General features: G+C 42.9%; 1 protein-coding gene across 1 annotated transcript in view; it reads right to left on the reverse strand.

The window, feature by feature from the left end:
* LOC126278961 (heat shock protein 68-like) overlaps positions 1-12,607 on the reverse strand; it is a 35,952-nt gene extending 23,345 nt beyond the window's left edge. Inside the window, exon 1 of the mRNA XM_049979250.1 lies at positions 11,096-12,607. Coding sequence (XP_049835207.1) covers positions 11,096-12,526 — 1,431 coding nt within the window. The 5' untranslated portion in view covers positions 12,527-12,607. The remainder of the gene's footprint in view (positions 1-11,095) is intronic.
* Positions 12,608-15,112: the final 2,505 nt, after the last annotated feature.

Here is a 15,112-nt window from a genome sequence, read left to right on the forward strand (position 1 = left end):
CAGAGGTGGTTGTTCTGGTACTGCTTTCTCAGGATATATGCACCGAAACTGCGTGAAAATGTAATCACATGTCGGTTCTAGTATAATATATTTGTCCAACGGATACCCGTTTATCATCTGATTTCTTCTTGGTGTAGTAATTTTAATGTCCAGTAGCGTATACTATATGAAACCACAAAATGTGGAATACATTAGATGCATTCGCAGTTGTGAATATGGACAACCATTAGCTAAATGATGGAATGTCGATAGTGGAAATCTGTTCCGAACTGGGTTTTGAACCTTGATTTCCCTCTATCACGAACTTTAGTAATACCATTAGGCTATCCATGCCATAAGCGGGATAACCTAGCTGGAGTCCGGGTCCGACACAAATTTTCACTGTCATCTTTCCATTATGCAGCTACTGGTCATCCATATTAGCAATTCGAATATTTTTAATGCATTTCATAACGTCTGTAACACAACGCAAGCACTGAAACATCATATGTATTGAAGTTATGAAAGACACATCGTTATATTATGTACACTGTGATCCGAATATAGCCCAATAATGAGATGGATCTAGTAAGAGATGCCGCCGATGGCGCCTAGACTCAGTGTAAATCAACTGTTTTATTCAAAATAATTAAACGAAGAATTTGTGAATGTAATATAATATGATGTATGTGGTGTCACCGCCAGACATCACACTTGCTAGGTGGTAGCCTTTAAATCGGATCCGCGTGTCGCCACTGTCAGTGATTGCAGACTGAGCGCCGGCCACACGGCAGGTCTAGTCTAAAGAGACTCCCTAGCACTCGCCCAGTTGTACAGCCGACTTTGCTAGCGATGGTTCATTGTCTACGCTCTCATTTGCAGAGACGACAGTTTAGCATAGGCTTCAGCTATGTCATTTGCTACGACCTAGCAAGGCGCCATATTCAGTTACTATAAGTACTATCTTCAAGAATGTATTCTGAGCAGATAATATTGTGACTCATGTACCCTCAAGAGCGACGTTCATCATTAATGGATTAAAGTTAAGTATCAAACCAATTATGTCCGCTTTCTGAATTCTCATTCCTTGTCATGTTCCAGGTCTCACGTCAGTATAGTTCTTCCCTCTTCACGCTAGCCTGCGTGAGCTAAAACGTGTGCATTTCGGCATCCACTCGTAACACGGTGTTGGCTCTTCTGCTAACACAAAAATGTATGTTCAATGATAAATCAGAACATAGTCCCACCGACCTACTGTCGATATAAACGCGTCCAGGCAATAGCAGCGATACCTTGCGAGGGATGCCTGCTACTCAGACACATGTATGGTACATGTAGCATCATAGAGCGTGCTGTCCGTGTGTAGAATGGAGAAGGCACGCGATCTATCAGCGTTTGACTCAAAAATGGTGTAAATGGCTCTGAGCACTATGGGACTTAACATCTGAGGTCATCAGTCCCCTAGAACTTAGAACCACTTAAACCTAAGTAACCTAAGGACATCACACTCATCCATGCCCGAGGCAGGATTCGAACCTGCGACCGAAGCTGTCACGCGGCTCCAGGCTGAAGCGCCTAGAACCGCTCGGCCACCCCGGCCGGCGGAGTTTGACTCAGGGCAGACTGTGATGGCCTGGAGGCTCGGCACGAGCGTTTCGGAAACTGCACGACTCATAGCGTCTTCGAGGAGCTTTGTGGTGAGTATCTTCAACATGTGGCGAAACCAGGGAGAAACCACGTCCAGACATCGTGAGGCTGGGCGGCCGTTCCTCATTACAGATGTCGGAGGTCGTAGGCTGGGCAGACTGGTAAAACAGGACAGCGAACTGTGGCGGATCCAACATCAGACTTTAATGCTGAGCAGAGTACAAGTGTGTCTGAATACGTAGTGCACAGAACACTCCTAACTAGAGGCCTCTTCAGCAGACGACTCATGCATGTGGCAATGTTAACACCCAATATAGGTGACTACGACAGATGTGGGTGTGTAGCCTATGGCTCTAGACGTTGGGCGAAGTTGCAGAGCGTTACATGGTCTGACGAATACTTTCTTCATCATGCCGATGGGAGAGTGCGAATCTGTCGTCTTCCAGTGAAACAACTCATTGACACTTGTACTGCGGGGCGGAGACAAGCTGGCGGTGGCTCCATTATGCTCTGGGTTACCTTCACGTGGGCATCCATGGGTGCAGCCGAGCCCGTGCAGTGTACCACTACACTGTTTGTAGACCACGTACACCACTTCACGACGACCATATTTCCCGACGGTAGTGGCAGCTTTTAGTAAGCTAATGCGCCATGTCACAAGGTCAGAAATGTGACCCCTCCTTGTAATTTACGGGAATTAGGTGACTTGTGTGTGCAGATGTGGCTCTAAGTTCCTTCCATGACAAGACAGGTCTCCGCTGTTATCCGTGCCAAACGTGGACATACCAGCTATTATACAGGTGGCCATAATGTGCCGGCTGATTAATGCTTTTAGGGAGAGTAAGACTAGTCGTGAAAGTACCTAAGTATAGAGCATTGTGTGTAGTATACACATACATAATAACAAATACGTTTCTACATACAGTATTTCAGCTAACTGTATCTCAAACAGTTACTTTCGAAGAGACACAGTAGAGGGGCAACTTCAAATAGCTAAAAGGGCTCTGAGCACTATGGGACTTAACATCTGAGGACAACAGTCCCCTAGACTTAGAACTACTAACCTAAGGACGTCACACACATCCATGCCCCAGGCAGGATGCGAACCTGTGACCGTAGTAGCAGTGCAGTTCCAGACTGAAGCGCCTAGAATCGCTGGGTCACAGCGGCCGGAAAGGGTAACTCCTAGTTCTGCTGTTTTTTCAGTTTTTCTTATAGCATGAGCAATAAGTGTCTCTGCCATCCGTACTTCACACAACGTCAAATGAAAACGGTGTCTATGTTTGCTTATAAAGAGGTAACAAACAGCGTTGAACCATTTTTATTGAAATACTCAAATTTGTATACAGGAATGGAAGAGTTGGATAGAAGCCACATAATACAGACTTCGCAAGATGAATTATCTTACAACATACGAGATGCCTGATAATGGAGGTCCATATCTATAGTTTAACATCCCGTTGACTTCTGTCTGTTGGAGGTGGGGCAATAACTTCGAAGTGAGATAATAGTCTGCCTTTGCTCGCTGAAAGACCCTTCTAGGCATTCACACAAACTTAAGAGAAACCAGAGAGAACCAAATGTTGCATCAACACTCCAGAGTTTTAAGGAATACCACTACATTGCCCCTGTTGCTTCTACAAAATCGCTGATTACTTAGCTTCAAGCAAAATAATTGTAAATCGAAAAATGAACAGAGCGAAGAATCAACAATAAAGTGAAAAGAAGGAATAAATTAGACACAAATATTAGGAGAAAAGTAACAGTGACAGAAAAGTCTTGGAACCACGCCAGTTGACACACATAATAAAGAAGGTTACCAATACGAGAAAATGAAACGCCCATCATTGACAGAATAAGAGAGACACCAAAACGGTGAAATATGATATGCCAGAAGGAACAGGAGAGGGAAGAACAGAAAATTAAAATGGGATAAAAACACAAGAATTTAGATTATTATTTAACTCATCGTTGATCTTCTCTCTTTATATATCTTCGCCACCTAAAGGTCCTTACCAACTCGCACAGATTCCAAATGGTAGGTGTCCCACTGTCTAACACCTTTATGATGTGACATGCCAGCTGGCACCAAAGAAGTGACATTGAAATCTATCTGCTGGCGCCAAAACAAACTTTCTCTTTTCACTGGAAGCGTAACCTCATTCAGCTGGCAGACTGCTTACAGAGACCCACGTAACATAATTGAAATACAATGCATTTTCTGCCTACGTCGAGCGCTGTGTTACTTAACCAGGTACATTTTTAATTTCCTTGAGACCGAAATTAATATTTGTTTGTGTTAATGTACGAGCCTCTCTAATAGAATTTTTTCTTTCTTGAAACCTGACTCCAACATAACAAATCTGGTCGTTGATGATTTACGCCCTGTGCTCCGGTGTCCACAAGCCATTAAAAGAAAAGCTGATGGCAGAGGTAGGCTGCTACATCTACGAGGAGCCAGAAAGCATCTTATAAAATCTTAAATCTTGCTACTGTTTCAGACAACATGTTTTCCCCAAAAACTATCCACCGCCACAGTGAAATGCTCTTCTGATTTTTATCTATCGATTTTCTCATATTGTAGTGGTGTACTGAATCCCATGTTGAGGACCAGCGACATTAGGACATGGTTATACGTTCAGGAGACTTAGAAAGTCCACTGTGATGAGCGATTCGGAAGACCGTCCGATGTTAAAGCAATAAGCAATGCGTTGTTAACGCATGGTTGCTCAACAGGGGTCCTTCTAGCCAGCGATCTTCCATGCTTGCAGTAAAGATTCTTAAAAAGAAATTAATTTCATTTGGTTCCCAGCAATCCTTAGAAATGCAATTGACTCTCTCTACGAAAAACTTTAGTTCGTGCTAATGAAATTAATTACTTTTGCTTAATTTTATAATACTGCGTGTCTAAAATAAGGCAAGGGGTATTTTGGACTCCTTAATGAGCAAGTCATCTTTCGAATAATTCATTTAACTTTGATCTGAATGGCACGCTATGTTGATAGCAATTAATAGTAGACTCTCCTTCGTTCATTGTTAAAATATCAGAAGTACTACGAAAGCTAAGCATTTCTTTACTCCGTAACTGTTCCAGTTTAGCGTAAGTTTTAGTTTCATGTACAGAATAATTATGCGAGATATTCTTAGTCTCTACCTACGGAAAAGGAAAGAAAGCAACATATTCTGAAATCAAAATTTTGAATTAACAGTCCTTGAATGACCTGAAAATGAAGTTCTTTTTATCAGGAACATGCCGGTGATTAAAAGCTTGACTGTCCCCAGGATAAAGAATTCGCTTCTTCTAGGATTCCAAGTGAAGACGGATGACAGAAATTTCGATATCTTTATTGGCCCTCATGGAACTCAGCCAAGTGAACCATTGCCACAATGCAGCAGAACTCTAATACCCAATATTCTAAAAGTTTATCAGAACCAGTAACAGTTAATATAACTGTCACTCCAAGAACGCATGCGAACGCTCTAATTCGCAAAAAAGTTAGAGAGGACCGTGCACTGCACTAATCTAGAGGTGCGAGGGGTAGCCGCTCTGTCTCAGGCGTCTTGTCAGGGTCCGCGCTGCTCTCCCCGTAGGAGGTTCGAGTCCTCCCTCGGGCATGGGTGTGTGGACCGATGACCTCAGCAAATTGGTCCAATAGGAAATTACCACCACCACTAATCTAGAAGATAGGCACATTGCTAATATTACGAAATAATTAGCAAAACGTAACGCCTGAGGAAATGAATGCTTTTTTTTTTTACCACGATTAGACCAAACAAATGAGGGTTACTTCAGCCACAGTAAAGACACTAACAAAGACATGGCAGGAACCTTAACAAACATGACAATGGATAATTTTTCCGAAGTTTGCCATTACTTCACGGACTGTTGCAGGAAAATTACAATAATGCAAACTTTGAGACAAAATAACGTCGAAATTCCTCACAGAAATGAAGACTTCCAAGTGAAGAGAAATTTTATCCTCATTGTCTTTTAGACTATTTGACAGCTGTAGGTTAACTTCCCAGAAAAACAAAAGTGTCACAATTCTCTGTTATCTGCACAACAGTGTCACAGTATATGAAGGGCGGAAAAAGGTGACGGAAATAGTTTTACGAGAGAATAAAAGATAATCAGGACTGGACCTTCTTCGTCAGAAGATACATACATTCAACTGCAAGGAACAGTCAAGAAGGTAGCATTCACACCTATGGACAAATGTAACGGGTGTCGCGTCCCTAAATGCTCTATGTTTATTTTCGCAGCGGCATCATAATAACTAGACAGCTGATCTGATAAAGGAACAGTTTTCCTCTGAATGTTTTTTATTTTATCCATGTTGGGTCTTGCGAACTATGCGCCCGTTAATGATAGTTGATGCTGTGGCTAACTAAACTAAAAGTCTGTGGCTTAGTTTCAGAAAAATAATAACGTAATTTATGACACTGTATTTCAGGTACTAAAATGGAGGTCAGGATATCATTATAACTGCTTTCTAATTCCTTGTCACCTAACCCAACATTATTGGATAACATTGTTCTAATAAATAGTTTTCCTATTTTTTCCGATGAAGGGGTCTTATAGACACCTCTCATGCATTTATGAGACTCTAGCCACTCATGCTTCCAAGGTTTAAATCTCGCTAGAACATAACCATTATTAGCAATAAACAGTTATCACATATAATAGTAGCACGCCACATATTTGCCGTCTGGTCACTATATGGAAGAATGCTGCATCGTGATGACGGATATTATCAACTCTTTCGAATAACATCATCTTGAGACATCAGGTTCAAATGTCTCCGAGCACTATGGGACTTAACTTCTGAGGTCATCAGTCCCCTAGAACATAGAACTACTTAAACCTAACTAACCTAAGGACATCACACACATCCATGCCCGAGGCAGGATTCGAACCAGCGACCGTATCGGTCGTGCGGTTCGAGCCTGTAGCGCCTAGTACCACACGGCAACTCTGGCCGGCGAGGCATCAGGCCTTCCTGCCTACTGCAAACGTCAGATTTCATTTATAAACTTCTCTTCTTCGGTCTGCCTACTCTCCGGAACTCTCTGTGTTGATACTTAGCACTTATCATACTAAAAGATCATTGTCCATTGCGAAATGTCAGCACTGTACAAATTTTTGTTTTGTTTATTGAAGGTTACATTATAGTACGGCAGTTCTTGCTTCTCAGTACTGTATCAAAGGATCTAACACGCTGTACAGCGAAGGGGCTGCCGCTCGAATCTCTTTGGTTTTTAGGAGTGTCCTTCATTATAAATTCTTTTTTCAGTACACAACATACGCCTTCACAAGACGGAGATATATGTTGAACATTCCCATCGTGCGGTCTACCTCTACATCACTTTCATGAGTAACAGTATTTGTCTTTACAGATTAATCCACGTTACTGAAACAATAGAAATTAACTAGTATATCTAGTGGACCAGAACCCAATGCAACATGTGACATGTTCTCGGAAGACATATTGTTTATAAAGCGCTACCACTTCAGACCCATCGGAATGTGATATCAGTTTAGAATGTATATAGTGAATTTAGTAAGAGAGCCTCAAACAGAAGCACTTACTTCATGACTGAGCACTGTAGGCTAAGCTCTCACTGGTACGTGGCCAGAACTATATCGTACCTCTGTCACGGTGTAAGGCCACAACGAGTGCTCTTATTATCTAAAATTTCACGTTGTCTTTTAACGTCCAGGTAGTCTTGATAACAAAACTAGAATACAGCAAACGCTGCACTCGTTAGAGTAACATCTGTACTATCAAAGAAGTCCACACTGACACTAAGGGATAGCGAAAAACTGATTTTCACGTCGAAACATCACTGATGAAAGTGATCTCCACGAGCATAAAAAGAAGACATATATATCATTAACGTAACATTCTCCCACTTGAACTGATATGCCAGTTGTTACTTCATTTGCTTTATAATAAATTCGCTTCAAACAAATAATCTGGCTCGAGAACGTATTCGCTTGCCTAAATAAGGCGTATCGTTGCGGGAACAATTTCAGTTTTATTTCGCGGCACAGTTAAATGTGACACGATTTCTGATATGAATTGCTGCCGCATACGAAAAACTTTATGATTATTTTTCTGGATTTAACTGGATTTGAGGAACAATACCTTTAGCATTTTCTGTAGTTTGAGATTTGTAGCGTGAATTTTTAAATACAATATCGGTTCTATTTTTTTATTATTATTTTAATCTGTAGCAGGTAATACGGTCTTCTGTATAATCCGTACAGAGTGACAGCTCAGTAATTTCCTGCTGTCACTCTTCCACTCAATTTATTTGTTGACTTGGTCGTGTTAAGACCGAGAGCGGGATTTATAATTCAGAATTTAAAGCGATTCCTCACGTCCTAGTTTGCTCGGAACAATTCCATCAAACACGCGTTCTACTTTACGGTGCCCAAACGGCATACAAAGAGCCAAATTAAAAGCAAGTGACATTTTGTGAGGATTGTGTAATTGGCCTGTTTCACTGGAAACTAAAACATCACTTGGTTTCTCATTCACAGGTCGTTGCATTCTGTGTGTCACCAGGTTACCACATACTCTAGTTTGTTGGTTAAAATACGTCACGAATTAGATATTTTCAATATTTTTTGATGGGACGCTGAAAAGAGAATATTAAACTGCACTTGATTTCCCTCTTTTATTACACTGGAATCATTAATGCTCATCACTAAGAAACTTATTGTGGGCACAATAGTTAACACAGTCCAGTTCAATTCTGGGGCTACACGGAACCTACACCGACTTCTGTTTTCATTGTTTCCCTAAATCAGTAATGACGGATACCGGAGCGATAACTTCCCATGAGATGAATATTGCCTACATCGAAACAGAGGTAATGTTCCGTATCGAACGGCACAAATTTAATTCAAATTGTCTTTTTTTATACCCCAGAGAATATTATGCAACATTTTGTTATTAAACAGAATGTCATTCATTCTGTTATGCATATTGCATCGAAGACTCCGAAATAACACGTATGAATTTGACACAAACTTCCCTATTCTTATCTTTAATACATTACGAAAACCACTGTAAGAAATGAATATGTCACACTACTCTCCCTCTTTCGCTCAATCCAAAGGTTATCGTAGACTCTGCCCTTTAGCTGAAATTCCATAAATGGCCGACAAGGAAGTGATTTGCAGATTGTACAAAGAAGATGAGATCGTTAGATAATTACAAAAGGGAGATTATGTTCACTAAAGGGTACCACAAGCCGAGTTTTTTTCCACAAGAGGATGTTGCAGAATTGGGCTTCACAAAAATCAGTAAATTAAATAGACCAACTACGAACACGTGCATGAGTCACATGAATATTTCCTTGATAGGCAGTGTTCAGAAAAACCTCTTTTTCTACCAATGTTACAGTGTCTGGAAAACATATGTAACAGTTTTCATGATTTATCGATATCGACTTAATTACCACGTACCACAAGAGTTCTTTTTATTGTGATTTCGTTTGGATTTTGCGTATACATACTGTTGTGGGAATAGTGATGAGAACGCGAATAATTAGTTTATAGGGCTGATGTATAATAAGCAGCCAATCCTGTTAAGGAAACATTTGGTTACAACACAAAAATTAACGACATTTTTTCGGACGAAATGCAACTAAACAGAGAAAATAAAATGAAAAGGTATTCTATTTTTGAAGATATAATAGACAGTGTATTATATGACTCCGTTTATGAGTATCACAACAGATGTCTAAATCCTTGTATAACGTTACATAGTTGTAATTTACAGCTTTACAGGGTTTTAATTTTTATAGGTAAAGCTTACATAACCGTTAGATTTCTTCACGTCTGCATATGTAAATATACAGTAACTTGTTGGTAGCATCAACTGCTTATGCGTTCAGCTTGCCTGTAAACATCAGAATTGAAACAATATCTACGCATATGTTTAAGCACCATTTAAGTACAAAATGTACACTGTTTTCATTTGGCAAAACACACTACCATACCGTCCCTCCTGCACATACACTTACAAATTTTAAGGAGGAAGATTATGTGTGCTCAACACATTTATTGTAGAATTGAAGTTCCTTTACGTACGGCGCTTACTAAGTGAAAATAAATTTTCGAAACTATCTTGACTGTAACTGATATGCTAGGCACTCTACAATAATATTAACATAAAAAATAGTTGCATAAACTGCACGCAGTCGCAAAGTATGTGAATTTTATCACGTCTTCTATTGCCTCGTCACATACTTGACAGTATCCATATTTTATTCATTATTGTAGACTGATGTTCGTGAAATAACAAAAAACATACGCACATAAAAAAATCGATGCTCGAAGATGGTCGTCCATTATGCAAAATATATTGAGTGTAGTAATAACATCCGTGCAGTTTGTGACTGAGGTTACCTTCGTATGTAATAATTCCTCGTTTGAATCGCCTCTGGGCTTACAATTTATGAGATTGGCAAAAAGAACAATGAGTACATACTAAAAAAGTAGTTTTTACGCATTTAAACAGACTGTGAGAACACCTAAAATCGGTAGAGGCAAATTTGGAGCACGACCACCGCAAATTTTGTAATGCTTAGAAATACAATATTAAAAGAATTCCTGCTGATTAAAGATATGTTAAAAACCGGGACTCGAACCCTAGAGCAGCTTTGCCTTTCGCTAGCAAGTGCTCTACTAACTTACTTGTTTTTGCATTTTGTTTGTTGTGTTTGATCGTAGCGGACGTCACATGAGATCCACTGAAGTTCTTTGTTGATCCTTTCACTCAGTTTTTTATTACAGAAGCCAGCCAGCTCTATGACCGAACACTAAGAGCTACCGTGTGGGCTACTAACTGAGATGCCTAAGTACGATTCACAATGAACCCTCGAAGCTTCACTTCCGCCCACATCTCAGTTCGTACCATCCATGGGGTGGTGAGTTGGGTAACTCAGCTGGCAAAGCACTTTCGCGCGAAGGGTAAGGTCTTAGGTTTGAGTCCCGGTCCGACACCCAGTTTTAATCTGCAAGGAAGTTCGATACCAACGCACACTCCGCTGCACAGTGAAAAATACGTCCGAATACCACATTAAACGATAAATGTACATTTTGAAAGAAATTTAGACATTTGACTAATTACTGTTCATTTAGTTCACACAGCAGTGATTTCGGCTTTGTGGATATTGTCAAGTGCATGTTGAAATGTTGCGATTTATCTAATCTGGCTACGTGACAAGTCATCGTTAGATATTTGAGACACATTGTAACATTTCCACGTGCAATTGATATGGCCTATAATAAATGTCAACATGCTCTTCAGAATGACCATAAACCCGAAATCATGCTTTTGTGGATAAATGAAAAGTAATTTACGGTAATATAGCGGAAATTTCTTTCAAGAGGTCATAGATGAATGAGATCCTCCACAATAAAAGTATTGTTTTACTATCTGTACAGGCCTACCTGAATCTTAGGAACGCCTCTGGGAGCAGGTGGGATGCCACACAAGTCGAAGGTTCCCAACAGGTTGTTATCCCTTGTAAGAGCGCGCTCGCCCTCGAAGACCTGGACGGTGACAGCGGGCTGGTTGTCGGAATACGTCGTGAATGTCTGCGTCTGCTTGCAGGGAATGCGCGTGTTCCGTTCGACGATGTTGGTCATGACGCCGCCGGCAGTTTCGATGCCTAGCGACAGCGGCGTGACATCCACCAACAGCACGTCTTGTATCTGGGAGCTGGAATCACCGCTGAGGATGGCGGCCTGCACCGCCGCCCCGTAGGCCACCGCTTCGTCCGGGTTGATCGACAGGTTGAGGGCTTTGCCGTTGAAGAAGTTCTGGAGCAGGCTCTGGATCTTGGGAATGCGCGTCGACCCGCCGACCATCACGACGTCGTGTATAGCCGACTTGTCCAGCTTGGCGTCGGTGAGCGCCTTCTCGACCGGCTGGAGCGTCGACCGGAAGAGATCGGAGCACAGCTCTTCGAAGCGGGCGCGCGACACTTTGGTGTAGAAGTCGACTCCCTCGAAGAGCGCGTCGATCTCGATGCTTGCTTCGGTGCTGGAGGAGAGCGTCCTCTTGGCGCGCTCGGCTGCCGTCCGCAGGCGCCGCAGAGCTCGAGGATTGCTGCGTAGGTCCTTCCGGAACTTCCTATTGAACTCCTCGGCGAAGTGGTTCACCAGGCGGCTGTCGAAGTCTTCGCCGCCCAGGTGCGTGTCTCCCGCCGTCGCCTTGACCTCGAACAGCGACCCTTCGTCGATAGTGAGCACCGAAACGTCGAAAGTTCCGCCTCCCAGATCGAAGATGAGCACGTTCTTCTCGCCGCGCAGATTTTTATCCAGGCCGTACGCCAGCGCCGCGGCCGTCGGCTCGTTGATGATCCGAAGCACGTTGAGGCCCGCGATGGCACCGGCGTCTTTCGTCGCTTGCCGCTGCGAGTCGTTGAAGTACGCCGGCACGGTGACGACCGCGTCGGTCACTTTGCCACCGAGGTACGCCTCGGCTGTCTCCTTCATCTTGGTCAGCACCATGGAACTTATCTCCTCTGGGGAGAACCTTTTGACCTCTCCTTTGTACTCCACGACGATCTTCGGCTTCCCTCCATCGTTGACCACTTTGAACGGCCACTGCTTCAGGTCGCCCTGTATCTTGGGGTCGTCGTATTTGCGTCCGATGAGCCGCTTCGCGTCGAACACTGTGTTCTGCGGATTCATCGCCACTTGGTTCTTGGCGGCATCTCCGATCAGGCGCTCGCTGTCGCCGAAAGCGACGTAGCTTGGTGTCGTCCTGTTGCCCTGGTCATTGGCAATGATCTCGACCTTGCCGTGCTGCCAAACCCCTACACAGGAATACGTAGTCCCGAGGTCGATACCGACCGCTGGCATCTTTGGTGCCATGGCGTACGGGGTTCGCGAAATGTGCTATACTGAGGATTGGATTGCTTCGCGCGACAGTCTGAAAGTACACGTGAGGGCTTCTTCGATGCCGGCTTTTATACGTCAGCTATGCAGGCACAGTGCCACTGGAAGTTTCTGGATGCACCACTCACGTCAGCGCGTTCCCATTGGCTGGCTGGGTGGAGTGCGGGCTATTTTCTGTCGCAAATGCAGGTGGGGGTCACAGAGAGGAAGGGGAAGAGAGAGAACGCGCGCACGAGAGTGCGACAGAGGCATGTGTTGTTTGGGAGTGCGCGGTAACCATGACAACGGTGTGAGTCAGAGCCGTGTACCGACGAGAATAGCAGAGGACGGGCCGTCAGGCGGTTACGTCACGCCAGACCGCGGCGCGCTCGCGAACAGACAGGGCCGCGAGGCGCGGTAAGCAGACCGTCCTACCACCCCTCCCCAAGCCCTCCTCCCCCCCCCCCCCCCCCGCCATCGCGCTTCCGGCATCTGCATTCGGCTGTAAAGTTGTCCGCGCCCTTGACCAAGGACGGTATGCAGACTGCCGCTTCGGCTGGCGTGCCGCAGCTGGGCAATCGATGAACCTGTCTCTGCATATACAGCAAGGTAGCTTCTCATCGTACATTTGAGGTGCAGAAGTAAAACCACGTTAGGGTAAACGAGTTATGTAATTTTGGTATAAGCACACCATAATCAGTAACAAATTATTTACGTACTGATTACAACGTCGTACTAGATTGACCAAGAGTTCGCCCAAGGCACCACAGTGCTTTACATGCTCCCACTTCAGTAGAAGCCCACATACAGAATACGGTCATATCCTACATACATATCTGTGAGCTCTTGTTCTTCTGCAAAGAACTTGGAGGTGATTCTGGATTATTATTTAGCTTGGACTGAACACACAACTGCTGTCTATGAGAACGTCTCAACGTCACTTCATTCGCTACAGAAATGTAAGAAGATATTCCTTCTCGAGCTTAAAAAGGAGCTCCCCATACCTGATTAAGGTGATCCTATTCTCCAAGGACTTTGGCTATGGGAATTCACGTCGGCCGCAACTGGCGTGTGTTCGATACATTTGTGACGTACTTTGTTCACTCTTGTCTACAAACAATTATCGTCGCTCTGTGCAGAAAAGCGTTGAGACTATGATACCGTATGTTTACTCTGTCTTCTTCTCGATCATTGCACTCGCTCTTACCCGCTAATGTTACGCTCCTATTTGAATAACACAGCAGAAATAATCCACTCTGTACCACTACGTAACATCGTCATTTTCTCTGCACCATCTTGTGTCTGAGGAACCCGAATAATCTTCTTCAAGATATCAGACAAATAAAATTCCTCCAAAATTTCAAAAGACAGGTAATGGTCCACCTGCTACAGCAATAGCTATGAAATCCATACACTTGTGTCCAGCTCAAATTCTCTCCTCCACAATTCTTTCCCCCCTTATGTTTAGATGGTTCTCTCTTTAATACTGTTCATTTCTAGCAGCCATTGTCACCATCATTTAGTCAGTCTCTTCGTTCATCATCCCTTCTGCTTCTGATAACTTTAAAAATGGCTTCAAACATGCTAAACTAATCAGTATCATTTTTAATGCTAATTATGATTATTATTATTTCTCTTTCCTGTCTCAGACGTTATGTCTGGTTAAAACTGGAAAGTGACACGGAACTCGATCAAACGTGACTTCCTTTTAACTGTATGGTATATGTTACATTGCATTTAGGAACTTTTGGGTAATTGAACATGTATCAATAATTACAGATTTCTGTAGTTGTATATATACGTTTGGATGTAGATGTTTTGCGTTGATGCACTGGTGGATATTGTGTGGTATGACTCCTGTAGTTGACAGTATAATTGGTATGATGTCAACTTTATCCTGATGTCACATGTCTTTGACTTCCTCAGCCATTTGGATGTATTTTTCAATTTTTTCTCCTGTTTTCTTATGTATATTTGTTGTATTGGCTATGGATATTTCGATTAGTTGTGTTAATTTCTTCTTTTTATTGGTGAGTATGATGTCCGGTTTGTTTTATCTGTTATAATGGTTCTGTTCCAGTATACTTTGTATTCATCATTCTCCAGTACATTTTGTGGTGCATACTTGTATGTGGGAATGTGTTGTTTTATTAGTTTATGTTGTATAGCAAGTTGTTGATGTATTATTTTTGCTACATTGTCATGTCTTCTGGGGTATTCTGTATTTGCTAGTATTGTACATCCGCTTGTGATGTGATCTACTGTTTCTACACTCCTGGAAATCGAAATAAGAACACTGTGAATTCATTGTCCCAGGAAGGGGGAACTTCATTGACACATTCCTGGGGTCAGATACATCACATGATCACACTGACAGAACCACAGGTTCATAGACACAGCCAACAGAGCATGCACAATGTCGGCATTAGTACAGTGTATATCCACCTTTCGCAGCAATGCAGGCTGCTATTCTTCCATGGAGACGATCGTAGAGATGCTGGATGTAGTCCTGTGGAACGGCTTGCCATGCCATTTCCACCTGGCGCCTCAGTTGGACCAGCGTTCGTGCTGGACGTGCAGACC

This window comes from Schistocerca gregaria, chromosome 1 (genome assembly GCF_023897955.1).
Source record: "Schistocerca gregaria isolate iqSchGreg1 chromosome 1, iqSchGreg1.2, whole genome shotgun sequence".
In the NCBI taxonomy this organism is placed as follows: Eukaryota; Metazoa; Arthropoda; class Insecta; order Orthoptera; family Acrididae; genus Schistocerca; species Schistocerca gregaria.